Genomic DNA, 16,830 nt, shown 5'->3' with positions numbered 1-16,830 from the left:
CACGACCCCATGGACTGCAGCCCACCAGGCTCCTCCATCCATGGGATTTTCCAGGTAAGAGTACTGGAGTGGGGTGCCATTGCCTTCTCCGTTTCCCCCCTAATTATCTTTATTTGTTTTTGGCCTTTAGGTGCGGGGACCAGCTGTCATAATCTTCCTTTTTCTTAATGTTCACAGTGTAGACATGAACTCCAGTTATTCTTATATATCTTCTTTTAAAAAAATAATTGAATGTTGGCATTTGATGCCTGCATTCTGCAGAATCTCAGTTCTTCAACCAACTACAGAAGATGGGTTAACCTGGGTCATGGGTGTATTTCTGTGTGTGGCATCAATGCCTGGTACATAGTAGGTGCTCTGCAATAATTTATGAAATGACCCAAGATGAGAAGTAAATTCCATTTCTGGAGGGGACTGGGAAAATAAAGTTCTGAGTCCTATTTGGAGCCAAACTGTCCAGGGCTGATTCAGAATGAAAACCTGGGTCCCACCCTCTGGAGCAGGGGGTTAGACAAGGCAGAAAGAGAAAGAGCTGAGACCTCATGTCTGGGCTGAGATGCCTCCTGAGCCCTGCCTGGAGACATCAGCACCAGGTACACGGAGGGGCCGCACCCTGTTGTGAGTCTATGGCTGTGGGAACCCTGAGGGGTGGCGGCAGCCCCCCAGGGACCACATCCTGTTTGTCCTCTAGGGCCCCTTGGTCTCCTCATCTGTACAGGGCGGGGGCAGGGGCAGCTGGGCACTCAGAGCTGCAGACATGCCTTCCATCTTCTCTGAGCTTCTCCTCCTCAGCCAGTTGTGCAGAGTAGGGAGGGCACCGCAGGAGGGTACAGGACGCCCACCCTGCCCCCAGTTCACAGGAACCTCATGGTTCAGACAGCGTGAGGGGCCAGGGATCCTGATGGGGAGAGAATTAGCCCAAGCATTTGGCAGCAAATCTTTCACTTCCAAGGCTGAGTCTGGGCCAGAAGACCCTGAACCCTGCAGGTGAGTCCTCCTGGGTCTCCTGGGACCCATATCTCACTTGAGTCCCAGGAAGTTGGTAAGGGGCAAGGTCAGGCACTGGGATTCTAGAGTGATGCTGATGAAACCTGGAAGGGCTCATGAGCTGGGCTGGGGAGTGAGGGGTGGGGAAGGCCTGGGACTCAGTCTCTAATTTTCTTCCAGTGACCTTCCACAAACCAACTATCTGGGCTGAGACTCTTTTGGGCAGCTCAGGGTGCCCATGTGAATACACCCTATGCAGAGTTGGAATGTGAGAGTGAGTACACAGACCATAAGGGAGTATGCTGCGGTTGGCCTGCATTATTTGGAGAAGGAAATGGCAATGCATTCCAGTATTCTTGCCTGGAAAATCCCATGAACATTGGAGCCTGCTTGCCTACAGTCCATAGGGTTGCAAAGAGTTAGACATGGCTGAGTGACTTCATTTTCTTTCATCTTGTTTTAAAATTTATTTATTTTACTGGTTCCATTTTTTAATCTCATCATATACATATTTTATTGAAGTGTAGTTGACTTACAATGTTTCAGGTGCACAGCAAGGTGATTTTCAGTTATACAAGCACACATACATTATTTTTCAGATTATTTTCCATTTTAGGTTATTACAAGATATTGACTATAGTTCTCCATGCTATACAGTAAATCTTTTTTGCTTGTTGCATACCTTTTTTAAAAATTAGAAATCTAGCATTGGGGTACTCTTTCTGCCCCCTTCTGATGCCTATGTCAGAAGTTTTCTCTATCTCCTTTATACTTTAATAAAACTTAAAAAAAAAAAAAGAAATCTAGCATTGTATTCATCCTTCTATTTTTAAATTTATGGTATATTCCATGTCAGTGTTATGCTACACTGAGAGTGAAAGCATTATGCCAAAATCCTACCATGTCCATGATAAAAGTAAATGGAAAAAAATGGCAATGTTAATTGTGGGACAAAATATTGAATCATATTATGTTACTGGTGGGCTTTCCTGGTGACTCAGATGATAAAGAATCTGCCTGCAACACAGGAGACCTGAGTCAATCCCTCGGTTGGGAAGATCTCCCGGAGATGGAAATAGCAACCCACCCCAGCATTCTTGCCTGGAGAACCCCCATGGACAGAGGAGCCTGGTGGGTCACAGCCCATGGGATCACAAAAAGTCAGACACGACTGAGGGACTAACCTCTTCTCAAGGCTCTGAACTTGAAAGGTATAACACTTTCCCATTCGTGTAGAGATAAAAAGTGGCAGAACAGACAGAACCTTTTGTCTTGTCAGGGGCTTAAAGGGACTTTATGACCAGACCTGCATGGACAGCTTCAAGAACAAAGGATTCCAGAATTAAAAGATTTCCACAGTGGAGGGGACGTAAGTATACCTATGGTTGATCCATGTTGATGTATGGCAGAAACCATGACAGTATTGTAATTGCCCTTTAATTAAACATAAATAAATTAAGGGGGAAAAAAGCTTGCAACAGGGCTTCCCTGGTGGTCTAGTAGTTGGGAATCTGCCTGCCCATGTGGGGGACACAGGCCCGATCCCAAGACCGAGAAGATTCCACATGCCTCGGGGCTTTTAAGCCCGTGGGCCTCAAGCCCATGTGCCTAGAGCGGGTGCTCCACAACAAGAGAAGCCACAGCGATGAGACCCTGCACACAGCAAAGAGCAGCCCCCCTGCCCACAACTAGAGAAAGCCTGTGCACAGCGAAGAAGACCCAGCACAACCATTAATTAGTTAATTAAAACACTGCAACAACCAGCCACACCTCCTCCTCTTTTAGTGTGTGTATGTGTGTGTGTGTAAAAGTGTGAAAGTGTGAGTTCACACATGAGTATTTAATGTGTATTGTTCTCTTTTCTTGGAATTTTCTTCCCCACGGGCTAGGGTTATTTCACATTCAGTAAACACTGTTGGACCATCCCTCTCACTCCCCCAAAAGCCCATCTAACTCAGGTAAGATGATGCTTTGGGGCACAAGTTCACGATCTCATTGGTGTGCTGGCTTTCCAAATAAAGTCACTATTCCTTTCCTGAACACCTCATCACTCTGCCCCTTGACAAACAACATGAGGTTGGACTCAGAGCACATTCATGAGACATTAGCAGAGGTGTCGTTCATTTCAGACAAAATCCATAGACGTCACTCTCACAATTGGTATCTGTGGTTTAAAAGAAGATACGCAGATGGCCAACAGGCATATGAAAAGATGCTCAGCATTGCACATTAGTAGAGAAAGGCAAATCGACACTGCAAGGAGGTACCACCTCATAGCGATCAGAATGGCCATCATTAGACAGTTGCCGAATAATAGATGCTGGAGAGGGTGTGGAGAAGAGGGAAACCCTCTTACACTGTTGGGGGAGTGGAAACTGGTGCAGCCACTGTAGAAAACAGTATGGAAGTTCCTCAAAAAAAGTAAAAGCAGAGTTTCCATATGATCCAACAATTCCAGTCCTGAGCATATGTCTGGAAAAAAACTATACCTTTAAAAGATTCATACACCCCTATGTCCATAGCAGCAAAACTTACAATAGCCAAGACATGGGAACAGCCTAATTGTCCATCAACAGATGAATGGATAAAGAAGATGTATATGCTTATACGCACAGAGAATGGAATACCACTCAGACATTTAAAAAATGAAATCATACCATTTGCAGCAGCATGGGTGAACCTGGGATTAACATATTAAGTGAAGTAGACAGAAAGAGAAAGACAATTTTCTGTGATATCACCCATGTGTGGAATCTAAAAGGAACATATCAATGAAAGAGGAACAGACTCACAGACACAGAGAACAGGCTTGTGGTTTCCAAGGAGGGAAGGACTGGATCTTGGAATTAGCAGATGAAATCTATTTATACGTAGAATGGATAAAGAATGAGGTCTACAGTATGGCACAGGGAATTTTATTCAGTATCTTGGCATAAATCATAATGGAAAAGAATATACATGTCAAGCTGAATCAACTTGCTGTACAGCAGAAATGAACTATACTTCAATATTTTTTTTAATTTTTAAAAATTTGTGGTTTCTATATCTGCAATGAACCTTACATGACAGTAAAAATGCACAAACTGAAATGACAAAGAATACAGATCAATTCTGAAACATGATATTAAGTAAATAAGAGGAAATTTTAAGAAGGGTGACTGTACTGTTACTCCATTGCATACATAAAGATCAAGAGGAGAACCAGATTTATTACTTAGGGAGCATCACTAATGTTAATGACCCCCACCACCAGCAAAATGGTGTGGAATCACTGCACTTACTGAGGTTTGTTTCCTGTCTATGAACAACAGCTGAATTGGCTGTATGTCTGCCCTTGGCATCCTGAAACTGGATGCCAAAGCTGGGCCATTTTGCCCCAGTTTGGAGTTGATTGTTGTGGACACGTCCCTCACTCAAGCAATCTGTAGCTTGGAAGTCCCTACTTGACATATTTTGTGTTCATCTGAGTATCTAGGAAGCAAGGTGGTCCACCTTTTCAGGCAGAACAAATCCCCTTCCCCCCAGAACACCGCAGTCATCTTTACACACATTATCTTTGTGTACATGTGTGGTCCTTGGCTTAGAAAGGGAGGAAGAGAGACAGAGAGAGTGTCTGTGTGCAAAGTTTCCACTCACAGTCACGAAATAATTTCAGATGAAGAACAGTCAGAGAAAGACAAATATCACAAAGATATAATTTATTTGTGAAATCTAAAAAAATGAACTTATTTACAAAACAGATTCACAGAGAATGAACTTATGGTTACCAGGGGGGATATTGTCAGGGGGAGGTTAGATTGGAAGTTTGGGACTTACATATACACACGGCTATATAAAAAATGCATGACCACAAGGACCTACTGTATAAAACAGAGGATTCTACTTAATATTCTGTAACTACCTAAGTGGGGAAAGAATTTGAAAAGCAATAGATGCATGTATATATATAACTGAATCACTTTGTTGTACACCTGAAACTAACACAGTTAGTTTCTTAATCACATATTACAATGTAGAATTTTAAAATATTTTCAAAGAACCATAATATGCATGTCTGGTCTTCTCATAAGAATGCAAAATAAAAGTCTCTATTAATGAGTCTTTAATTGGCAACCTTCACTGAGCCTGACATACGAGGTGGGAACATGTGATTTCTCTTCTTTGAAGAGTTAAGGTTAATGAGATTTATCAAGAGCTTGAGAAAAGCATCCTGCATGGTATACACTGAATCGCCGTTTCTACTTCCTAAAGGCAGCAAGATCTGTCTGAATCCTCTTAGGTTTATAGTTAGGGAAACAAAAAGTGAGGATTGGGTCATGAGGCGTGCTCCAGATGAGGCTCAGGTCAGACTTCCATCCCTGGCGTGAGAAGAGGCTGGCCATCTTCCCATGTGACATGAGCCAGGCTGACTGTACCAATAGCACCGCCCGTCTTCCGCATCCTGTGACTCTGTCAGCTTTGCTCAGTTGTGCCTCCTGTCTCACAGAAGCAGAGCCATGTGCCCCACACTCCTCAGCCTCCTGAGTCTCGGTGAGTCCGGAAAGACACGGTAGGAGAGGGTTATGGTGGAAATCTGGGGGTCTTCACACCACTGACCAGGTTCCCTGGATGAGTGTGCAAGGAGCGTGGGGTCCATCAGGACAAGCCATCTCTGACATGCTTTTCCTTCTAGGATTCTGTGTGAGTCTGAAGATCTGGGCACTTGCGGGTGAGTCCTCCCCATCCCTTATTTCTCTGTTGAGCAGAGCAGTTGGGGCTGATGCAGATGACACTGGGGGCTGGGGTGAGACCCCTGTCAGTACAGTGAGAGCGGCGTGCCCTGTGGATCCCAGGTCCTCCTATTGGCCTTGATAGTCATATTCACTCTCCCCAGAGGTTAGTCCAGCTCTGGACTCTGGACCTGAAGGCACAGTGTGAAGTCTGGGAGTTAGGAGCTAGGCCCACTGAGTGCCATTTCTATCATGAGAGGGGAGCAAGAGGCTGCAGCCCACAGACCCTCACCTACAAGTAGGCCCATGCCATCTCCAACCAACACTTAACAACAGGATCTGCGGGTCCGCCTGCTAGACCTGACCCTAGGGAAGGGTCTGGTCATCAGGCAGGGCCACCTGGACCTTGTCTCACATTTGATGTGTGATTGTAGTTAGCTAACAAAGGAGCGAGGTTCAAGGTTTACTTCCTTCTTTTTAGTCAAGTGCCTTTTTCACTGCTGAGTTGTGTAAGTGTTAGAGTATCGTGTCTGACTCCTTTCGACCCCACGGACTGCAGCTCAACAGGCTCCTCTGTCCATGGGATTCTCCAGGCAAGAATACTGGAGGGGGTTGCCATTGCCTTGTCCAGGGGATCTTGCCAACTGAGGGATTGAACCCTGGTCTCCTGCCTTGCAGGAAGATTCTTTACCATTTTGAGCTACAACAAATGCAACAGGGAAGTCCTTTCGCTTCTTGCCCATGCATCAGTTTTTCTGTGGTGTTTTATTTGCCTTCATCATGCAGCTTGCGGGATCTTAGTTCCCTGATCAGGGATGAACTCGGGCCCTTGGCAGAGAAAGTGCCAAGTCCTAACCACTGGACTGCCCAGGAATCCCCAGGTGTTTTGTGTTTTGAGAGAAAGGTTTTCAACATTTTGTCAACCCAAAGAGTGATTCATGTCCTGAGAATTTCCATGATGTCCGTCCTGGATTGACTGTGTCTCTGTCTGTCCCCAAGCCCCAGGTGTCCTTGAGCATCAGGGTGATGCACGTTAGGGGAGGAGAGTTCGAAGAATTAAAGGGGAAGCCCACCCACGAGAGCAGTGGGGAGAGCTGACTGTTCCCATTTTCTTTTCAAAGCCTGTGTCTCCTTCTCTCCTAGGTGAATATGAGAAGCTGTCTTTGTCCGCCTGGCCAAGCCCTGTGGTTCCCTTAGGACAGACCGTGACTCTTTGGTGTCACTCACGTTCTCCACTTAAGAGATTCACACTGTTCAAAACAGATGAGAGAAGGCGTTTGCCTGAGCTCCAGGGACATTATGTCAACAACTTCACCCTTGGCCCTGTGACCAGAGAACATGCTGGGTTCTATATGTGTTCTCGAGCCTCTTGGTCTGCACCCAGTGACCCCCTGCAGATTGTGGTCTCAGGTAGGAGAGGTCCAGCCCAGCCCAGGACAGCCGTGCCTGCAGGCAACCCTTCCCTAGGTCCACGTCCCAGTGCAGTCCAAGACTTCCTCAGGACTACCAGCCAGGACCGAAGGAGGGAAAGAGGACCCACTCTGAGAGTTTAAACTCAGGGTATTGAATATAGGGATGGGGTGCCCCAGTGCAGGAAGGAGGAGCCTCCCTAGGCATTAGTTAGACAGGACTCTGCCACTGCCTGCCAGCAGGGAGGATAGGGCACGACCCTGATTCAGCACCTGCCACCCGGTAGGGAGCTGTAATCCCTTATGAAGGAGCTGGAGCCCCAGGGAGGAGTCTCAGGAATGTCTCAGAGGCATGAGAAGGGGTCACAGATTGGAAATGTTCCCTTTTCTCCACCTCCACCCCAACGTTCTGCAGTCATTGCCCACATTCTAGATGAGTGTGAAGGGAGCCAGGGTATGCATCTGAGACCCACCCCAGCTCCCACCATGCATATTAGGGATGGGATGAAGCTGAGAGCATGGCAACCCACTCAGTATTCTCAACTGGAGAATCCCATGGTCAGAGGAGCCTGGCTGGCTACAGTCCATGGAGTTGCACAGAGTTGGACTCAACTGAAGTGACTGAGTATGCATGCATGGACCCGAGAGCAGATCCAAAAGCTAAAGAGCTTAGAATGAGCACAGAGGAGGCTGGAGGTCTTGAGCAAAGAGAAACATGAGCCAGACGTAAAAGCATGAGCCAAAGCCCAAGAACAAGGCTAAAGAGAATGCAACAAAACACACAGGAAGGGTAATTGGCTCCGCTGGCAAATGGGGAGGAGTTTTACACCTTCAGCTCTCAAGGGAAGCACTGAGGTGGGGTGACTCACTGAAGCTCACAACCTCTTTGCTCCTAGGTGTGTTCACAAAACCCTCCATCTCAGCCCACCCAGGGCCCATCGTGCAGCGGGGAAAGAATGTGACCCTCCGCTGTCACTCACCGGTGGTGTTTGACAAGTTTATCCTGCACCAAGAAAGCAGCACAGGGCATTTCCAGAGACGTGGAAGGATGCTCACTGGTGGACATTGCACAGCTGACTTTGTCATTGGCCCCATGAGTTTGGCGAGTGTGGGCACCTACAGATGCTACAGCTCTCTCAGCAGCTCCCCCTATGAGTGGTCAGCCCCCAGCGATCCTGTGGACATTGTCATCACAGGTGAGTGTGGCCAGACCAGTCCCTTCTGCTCTCTGTGTCACAGAAGGTCTGGTGTCCAGTCCAGCATCAGTACTGGGAGAGAATGACAGGCATGCAGAGACACTCACAAGCTCAGGAGAGGGAACAAACCAGAGAGAGGAGGTGTGAAAGTGGAAAGGAAAAGAGAACAGAGTCCGTGCCATGTGCTAAGAAGACTCAGCCGGTGACAGAGTGAAGGAGCAAGAACGTGAAAGAATGACCAACGGAGAAAAATGTACCAGAGAAGGGACACGGGTAATTCCCCTGCTCAGGCAGCCAATGACGGTTGGTTAAGGGGTTGGTTTCCTGCTTTGATGTCAGAGCTCCCTTCCTCTATCAGGAGCACACTGTGGTACCAGACGCCCTTGCAGTCTGGCCCCTGTGTGATCGAGTTGAATGTCAACACCCTGAAGTTGCTCAGCCTCGCAGTTTAACTCTCCTTCTGCACAAAGAGAGGGAGAGCTGTCCCTCCAACCCTCCCCGATAAGGAGTCCCTTCCAGCCCCTGGGGGTGGGCAGGGCAGCACTGAACACGCCCTCAAGAAAGAGGTGGTCAAAGATCCTGTGAGATTCTGGCAATTTTCACTCCATAATCTCTTCTTCTGGGTCAATGCCATGCTTTCTGATGGTCCCCAGCAGTAGTTAGTAGGTTCCGTTTATTTCAAGAGAACAGCACATCTGGTTGATTTTTTAAATTTATTTTATCTTATTTATGTTTGTTGAAGTCTAGTGGATTTCAGATGTTGTTAATTCCTGTTGTACAACAGAGTGATTTAGTTATTCATATACATATATTCTTTCTTTTAAAAAGGATATTAAATGACACTCCATTTTAAAAGTTATTTCTGAAGTTTTCCCTGTGCTGGGTATCCCTTACTGTGGGGCTTTCTCTCCTGGCAGTGGGTGGCCTTCTCATTGCAGTGCTTCTCTTGTGGCACACTTCTGGTTAGTCCTATACTTAGGACTAGAGTTATTTTGTGCTCTAAGTTCAAGGTCTCTTCCTTCCAGGTCTGTCCAAGAAACCCTCTCTCTCAGCCCAGGGGTGCCCTGTGGTGAGGTCAGGAGAGAATGTGACCTTGGTCTGCAGCTCCGAGAGTGCCTTTGACCAGTTCCATCTGCTCAGGGATGGGGAGAACCTTGGGTGCCCACTTGCTGGAGGGCAGAGCCCCCATGGAGCACTCCAGGCAGAGTTCCCTCTGGGTCCTGGGACCCCAGCCCACAGTGGGATCTACAGGTGCTATGGCTCCTTCACTCACTCTCCCTACTTCTGGTCAGACTCCAGCGACCCACTGTTCCTGTCTGTCACAGGTGAGGAACCTCTTCCTGGCCCAGGCTTTGTTGTTCCTGTTCAGTCGCTATGTTGTCCAACCCTTTGCCACCTTGTGGACTGCAGCACGACAGACTCCTCTGTCCTTCATTATCTCCTCCACATGGATCACAGCCTTGTAATGGTGAAGGGGCCTTCGTACCTCAGTGAAGCTATGAGCCGGTCATGCAGGGCCACCCAAGCCTGAAGGGTCATAGTGAAGAGTCCTGACAAAACGTGGTCCCCTGGAGGAGGAAGTGGCAACCCATTCCAGTATTCTTGCCTGGAGAACCCATGAAGAGTCCCGTGCTTTACAATCTAGAAAATGAGATTGCAGTGGGCAAAAAGCCCATTTGGGTTTTTGCATAACATGTTACTGTATGATGAGCCATATATCAAAGGCTCCTTGTTGGTGTTAGGGGAACCTTATGGCTTCTGGAGGAATGGAGGCAATGAGAACCAGAGAGAAAGAGAGATAGTAGATCCATCTCAACCCTCTTCCACTTCCTGTATGGATGCTCCACATCAGAGTCCTGTCTATCCATGCAAAAAAGCAAAAGAGCCAGGGTAGACCCTGGAGGAGGAGAGGCTAGGCTCATTTGGAAAGATCAGAGATTGCATTGGCCACTTGCTCTTAATGTTTTCCCAGAAGCACCTCTGACATACAGGTGATTTCCCAATTAAGGAGCACAGATACTCATTCCAGGAGCAGAGAGAATGTCTTGCTTACAGCTGTCTTTCACCACCCGGCATATCTTTCCTGCCTCCTTCCACCATCCCTTCTCCAGGATGGAGGGTCCACTCAACGCATTCACGGGGAGGGACCAGAAGCTCTCCCCTCCACCGTCAGTGCTCTGAGGGATGATAGAGTCAAGGGCAGGCAGGAGGTCAACCTTCCAGAAACAACATTCCACCTTCAGTTAGTATGAGGAAGGTTACTGTTCACCCCTTCTCTCTTTTTTTCCCCAAGGATCCACTACAAGTACTTGCCCATCAACCATGAATCCACACACCACAGAAGGTAAGCAAGATGGTGTCCTATCTCAGAAAATTTCTGAGAAGACAGAGGGTTCCTGTGTGTGTGTTGGCTCTGCCAACTCCCAGCTCTGTGACTTTGGGCTCCTCAATGTCCCTGTCACGTGAGCATTTGAGACCATGGTCTGCCTAGAACCAGAGGGGACATTGAGCTTCTCATGCTCTGTGACTGGGAATTTCTAAATTGAAGAAAGTGGATCAGAGTGACCTAACCCCATGTTTAAGGGAGATGCTTACCCTCCCTCCACCAGGATCTTTGGGTATGGATGGCAGTGCAAGTGGAGAATTTTAGGGAGCACCTTTATATGTATTATTCCTCTTAGTGTTTTGTGAACTAAGCATTCCACAGGTCAGAAATAAAAGTGTCATATCTTCTTGAGGATTCCATTCGAAGTCTATGTGGATGGAGGGGGAAATGTATTGTGGACTAAAGGGTCACATTCATCCAAAAACACCAGGCCTTGTCATATGGGGCAGCAGAGAAAAACTGCATTGGTGCCTGGGGTACCTTGTTTCAGACCTCTGCTGGTCTTGTGTGGCCTCCTTACTTCATCCACTGCTAGCATCTCTCCTGGATGCTTTGGTACCTCCTGGGAAGTGGAGGCCATAACTGATCAGGTTGACAGGTGCTGACACACTTTGACACAAGGAAACAATAACTCCTGTGTGTAGGGGCAGGGTGTATGCAACGAATAACCAGACGTTCTTCTCTTGGCTTGTTGGCAGAAGCACAGCTTCCTCAAGCACACTCCAGCACATGGTACATTGTCCTTGGGCTCATCATAGCCTTCACCTCTACCAGCATTATCCTCGCTGCTCTTGTCTGTCACTGGTTTTCTACCCAAAACCGTAAGTCTGAAGGTGGTGAGCTCAGCATCATCTGACCCAGGGGGAGTGGGCTCATCGCAGAGAATGGCGTTTTCATTTCTTGTAGGTTAAAAACTGATTTCCGTTGTTGTAATCCCCGATGAAACATCTTCCAGAGACCCAGGGAACCCTGTAATTTTTATGAAAATATGTGTTGATTTATTCTTGGCTGCATCAGGTCTTGGCTGCAGCATGGGGGATCCTCATTGTGGTGCTGGGGTGCAGTTCAAGGCTACAGAGCTCACAGGCTCAGCAGTTGCAGCACTAAGGATACTTGCTTCAAGGCATTTGGGATCTCAATTCTCCCACCAGGGATAGAACCCCGCTCCCTGAACTGGAAGGTTGACCCTTAATCCTCGGGTCACCAGGGACATTTCAAGCCCTGTTCTTCCCTTACACTACAACCATGCATTTTTTCCCCTACATGATCTTGGGAATCTGCTGATATGTAGAAGAGGATGGTCCATAACAGAAGATGTAGGATGGGTCCATGAGTTTGCACAGATTCATGAGACAGTCTGTGAATGGCTGGGCTTGTTTATGGAATATTTTGTTTTGTTTTGTTTTGTTTTCATTTAGTGGAGTAGACAGGCTCAGCAACCTGGGGCACACCCCTGCCTTTTTCTGGCTTTGATGTAACTATCAAAGTTACGGAGGTCTGGAATAACTGCCTCCACCCTGAAGAGCCTTGACTCTCTTCCATTTGCAGATGTTGCCACCATGGAAGGAGAGCCCATGGAAGACAGAACAGTGAATGGTGAAGTGAGTCCTCCCAGCCCAAATCCTTGCCATAGTCTGAGCCCCTCCAATGCCCAATGCCCCAGCCTTTGAAGATCACACCTCAGTCCATCATTCTCACCTCTCTCCTCTCAGGACTCTGCAGCAGAAGACGTGATATACGCTCACTTGGACCTCGGGACCCTCTCTGAGAGACGGTTCAATCCCACTCCCCTGAGGCCCATGCACCCCTCTGCTGAACCCATTATTTATGAGAAATTCGATGTAAACCAAGACTGTGCTGAGCCCTGAATTGGCCCCATCCTCTGAGCACACAGAGTGTCACCAATCGAGGACCTAGATCTCTTGTTAAAGGGGTTCTTCATGGACACTCCTTCCCCTCCAAAGCAGCCCAGCAACTCTGAGGTGAGGAGTGGAGTCCAAGAATTACAGTATCGTCTTCAAAAATCCCACCACCTCTTAATGATCTCCTGGCTATTCTAGGACTCTATTGTAACTATCTCACCTTTTGGGGAGATACTATAATCAATCGCTCATACTAGGTAGCTTATCATGATCACTCTACTTTTTATACAATTCCAATAAAACATAAAAAATTTGCCAGTTGATTCTTCAAATTATTCAGTTTAAAACAAAATGAATAAAAGTAAACCCCTCTGTTCAGTAACATTTTACAAGGGTAAACTTATTTACAAGACTGAAACAGACTTGTAGACTTAGAGAACAAACTTAGAGTTACCAGAGGGGAGGAGTGGCGGGACAGATAGTTTGGGAGTTTGGGATTGACATGTGCACACCGTTATATTGAAAATAAAATGCTTTCCATGAAAAAATAATAATGCTAGTTGGCCAAATAAAAAGATGAAGTATACTCTGAGATAGCCAGTATGGTGCCACTAACCATATTAGGCTGAACACACGCATGCTAAGTCAACTCAGTCATTTTTGCGACCCATGGTCTGTAGCCGCCCAGGCTCCTATGTGCATGGGATTCTCCAGGCAAGAATACTGGAATCGGTTTCCATTCTTTTCTTCAGGGGATCTTCTCGAGTCATCAAACTCAGGTCTCTCAGGCCTCTTGCAATGACAGGCAGATTCTTTACCACTGTGCCACCAGAGAAGCCCCCTCAGCTTTCTAAAAAGAATAAACTCCTGACTTTTGAGAACATGGATTGACTTGGAGGTCATTATGCTTAGTGAAATAAGTCAGACAGGGAAAGAGAAATGCTATATATTTTCACTTCTATGTGGAATCTAAAAATCAAAATAGTGATTTCTGTAATGGTCCAGTGACTAAGACTCTGGGTTCACAATGCAGGGGGTCCAGGTTCAATCTCTGGTCAGAGAACTAGATCCCACAAGCTACAACTAAAAGGATACCACGTTCCACATCTCAGATCTGACGCAGCCAGATAAACAAAAATAAGCATTAAGAAAATAAAAATAGATGAACAAATATAACAAAGGAGAATCAGGCTCACAGACTCAAAGAAGAAACTAGTGGTTACCAGAGGGGAGAGGGCTGGGTGTGAGGGGCAGCAAAGTATGTAGACTGGATTAAGAAATACCAACAACCATTGGGAATGCAAACTAGTACAGCCACTATGGAGAACAGTGTGGAGATTCCTTAAAAAACTGGAAATAAAACTGCCTTATGATCCAGCAATCCCACTGCTGGGCATACACACTGAGGAAACCAGAAGGGAAAGAGACACGTGTACCCCAATGTTCATCGCAGCACTGTTTATAATAGCCAGGACATGGAAGCAACCTAGATGTCCATCAGCAGATGAACGGATAAGGAAGCTGTGGTACATATACACAATGGAGTATTACTCAGCCATTAAAAAGAATACATTTGAATCAGTTCTAATGAGGTGGATGAAACTGGAGCCTATTATACAGAGTGAAGTAAGCCAGAAGGAAAAACACCAATACAGTATACTAACGCATATATATGGAATTTAGAAAGATGGTAACGATAACCCTGTATACGAGACAGCAAAAGAGACACTGACGTATAGAACAGTCTTATGGACTTTGTGGGAGAGGGAGAGGGTGGGAAGATTTGGGAGAATGGCATTGAAACATGTAAAATATCATGTATGAAACGAGATGCCAGTCCAGGTTCAATGCACGATACTGGATGCTTGGGGCTAGTGCACTGGGACGACCCAGAGGGATGGTATGGGGAGGGAGGAGGGAGGAGGGTTCAGGATGGGGAACACATGTATACCTGTGGTGGATTCATTTTGATATTTGGCAAAACTAATACAATTATGTAAAGTTTAAAAATAAAATAAAATTAAAAAAAAAAAAACTCAGAGCCCAGAAACCAGAAAAGAAGAGGAAGAAAGGGCCTCTGCAGAAATACTCCAAATAGCATTTGTCATTGGGTAGTGGAAACATGGGCAATTACCCCTATACTCATAAACTCAGAGCCCAGAAACCAGAAAGGAAGAGGAAGAAAGGGCCTCTGCAGAAATACTCCAAATAGTGTTTGTCATTGGGTAGTGGAAACATGGGCAATTATCCCTATACTCATAAACTCAGACCCCAGAAAACAGAAAGGAAAAGGAAGAAAGGGCCTCTGCAGAAATACTCCAAATAGTATTTGTCATTGGGTAGTGGAAACATGGGCAATTATCCCCTACATTCTTTGTAATTTCCTGTAAAACTTTTTTTTGGATCAAGCATAGATAGCGTGCTTCAAATGCTTGGCGGGGTAGTTCCTCTCTGCACTCCTAAAAAGGTGGATGCGATTTAATTTAGATACTTTCATTTGCAACTGGAAACCACTGGAGGAAAAAAATGCACACTTTTGTTCTTTTGGAAATGAGAGGAGGCAGTGAAAAGAGAAGTGCAGAAGGGAATAAGAGGGGAACAGAAAAACCAGCCACACTTGCCCCATACTTAAAAAACAAGACACCACAAGCCTGGAGAATCACTAGGGAGAGAAAAGTCAACAGGATAAAGGAAGATTTGAATGGAAACTTCCAATTCTTAAAAATGACACTTTCCTAGTCAAAGAAATGTACCCTGAATATTGGGGATTTAGGTATTTGCTTATTAAACATTATTTAAAAAGAAAAAAAAAAAGAAATACCAACAACCATTTATAAAATAATTAAGTCACAGGGCTATGTCTGGAACAGGGAATATAGTCAATATTTTATAATATTTTGTACTCTGTGTAATCTATGAAAATGCTGAATCACTATGTATACACCTGTAGCTAATATAATATTGTAAGCCAACTATTCATAAATTTTTAAAAATTGTTACATGTTCAAGGAACTTGGCAGTGCATACATACAGGGAAAAGAAAATACAATATAGGAAAATGCATAAATTTTTAAAAATCATGAAATTAGCATTTTCAATAAAGCCATTTTTACTGTGGATGTCATAGAGATGGTTGAACATTAAAGATAAAATATAATGCTTATGGTGTTAGAAAGTGTTCTAGTTTCATTCTTTTACAAGTGGTTGACCAGATTTCCCAGCACCACTTGTTAAAGACATTGTCTTTAATCCATTGTATATTCTTGCTTCCTTTGTCAAAGATAAGGTGTCCATATGTGCGTGGATTTATCTCTGGGCTTTCTATTTTGTTCCATTGATCAATATTTCTGTCTTTGTGCCAGTACCATACTGTCTTGATAACTGTGGCTTTGTAATAGAGCCTGAAGTCAGGTAGGTTGATTCCTCCAGTTCCATTCTTCTTTCTCAAGATAGCTTTGGCTATTCAAAGTTTTTTGTATTTCGATACAAATTGTGAAATTATTTGTTCTAGCTCTGTGAAGAATACCGTTGGTAGCTTGATAGGGATTGCATTGAATCTATAAATTGCTTTGGGTAGTATACTCATTTTCACTATATTGATTCTTCCAATGCATGACCATGGTATATTTCTCCATCTATTAGTGTCCTCTTTGATTTCTTTCACCAGTGTTTTATAGTTTTCTATGTATAGGTCTTTAGTTTCTTTAGGTAGATATATTCCTAAGTATTTTATTCTTTCTGTTGCAATGGTGAATGGAATTGTCCAGGTTTGATGCACGATACTGGATGCTTGGGGCTGGTGCACTGGGACGACCCAGAGGGAGGGGGGGGGGGGAGGGAGGAGGGTTCAGGATGGGGAAGGTGGGTATACCTGTGGCGGATTCATTTCGATATTTGGCAAAACTAATACAATATTGTAAAGTTTAAAAATAAAAAAAAATAAAGATAAAATATAATGCTTGGAAATTTTTTAATATAGGAATGAAATAAGAAATTCTATGAAAATCATATCAAGAATGAAAATAGAAAATAATTCAGTGCCTCAAAGTCATCACAGATTAGATATTGCGGCATACATTTTTGGTAAACTTGAAAACGTAGCCAAAGGTGGGTTGGGTCAGAGGTTGTGGTTCAAGTTTGTTAAACAATCTGAGGAGACAGCACTGGCCTTAACATTTTCCAGGAAGCCCAATTCCTCCCTCAGCCAGGGCCCCCACACTCTGCCTTTTTTAAGGTAAGAAGAGCCTGTGTGAGTCATCTTTCCATCCTGTGGTCAGCTTG

The 16,830-nt window shown here is 45.2% G+C and overlaps 1 protein-coding gene and 1 long non-coding RNA gene across 5 annotated transcripts; both read left to right on the top strand.

Annotated features, from left to right (window-relative positions):
- Positions 1-712: 712 nt before the first annotated feature.
- On the top strand, positions 713-1,789 carry LOC147354677 (uncharacterized). Its single transcript, XR_015146530.1, has 2 exons — positions 713-987; positions 1,168-1,789. It is a non-coding gene; the product is annotated as an uncharacterized LOC147354677 (long non-coding RNA).
- A 2,983-nt stretch (positions 1,790-4,772) lies between these two features.
- Positions 4,773-12,863, top strand: LOC147354676 (putative killer cell immunoglobulin-like receptor like protein KIR3DP1). 4 transcript variants are annotated; one of them, XM_086354596.1, is made up of 9 exons: positions 4,773-5,517; positions 5,660-5,695; positions 6,840-7,106; positions 8,002-8,301; positions 9,327-9,626; positions 10,595-10,645; positions 11,386-11,508; positions 12,236-12,288; positions 12,400-12,863. In XM_086354596.1, the coding sequence occupies exons 1-9, from the start codon at positions 5,484-5,486 to the stop codon at positions 12,553-12,555; spliced, it is 1,320 nt and encodes a 439-aa protein (XP_086210722.1). In that variant the 5' UTR covers positions 4,773-5,483; the 3' UTR covers positions 12,556-12,863. The 4 variants fall into 4 exon arrangements, with proteins under 4 accessions (XP_086210722.1, XP_086210724.1, XP_086210721.1 ...); XM_086354598.1 differs by lacking the exon at positions 9,327-9,626 and having other exon boundaries at positions 5,347-5,517; XM_086354595.1 differs by having other exon boundaries at positions 5,466-5,695.
- The last annotated feature ends 3,967 nt before the right edge of the window (positions 12,864-16,830 follow it).

Source organism: Bos grunniens, chromosome 18 (genome assembly GCF_055505025.1).
Source record: "Bos grunniens cultivar Pamir isolate PY7600 chromosome 18, Bosgru_T2T1.0, whole genome shotgun sequence".
NCBI lineage: Eukaryota > Metazoa > Chordata > Mammalia > Artiodactyla > Bovidae > Bos > Bos grunniens.
This window is presented reverse-complemented; position numbering and strand designations above follow the sequence as displayed.

Excerpts from the sequence above, each read along its gene's own strand:
- LOC147354676 (XM_086354595.1), top strand. The coding sequence starts at position 5,596 with ATGAGTGTGCAAGGAGCGTGGGGTCCATCAGGACAAGCCATCTCTGAC. Across the intron at positions 5,696-6,839 it reads GAAGATCTGGGCACTTGCGG|GTGAATATGAGAAGCTGTCT; the intron begins GTGAGTCCTCCC and ends CTTCTCTCCTAG. Across the intron at positions 8,302-9,326 it reads TGTGGACATTGTCATCACAG|GTCTGTCCAAGAAACCCTCT; the intron begins GTGAGTGTGGCC and ends TCTTCCTTCCAG.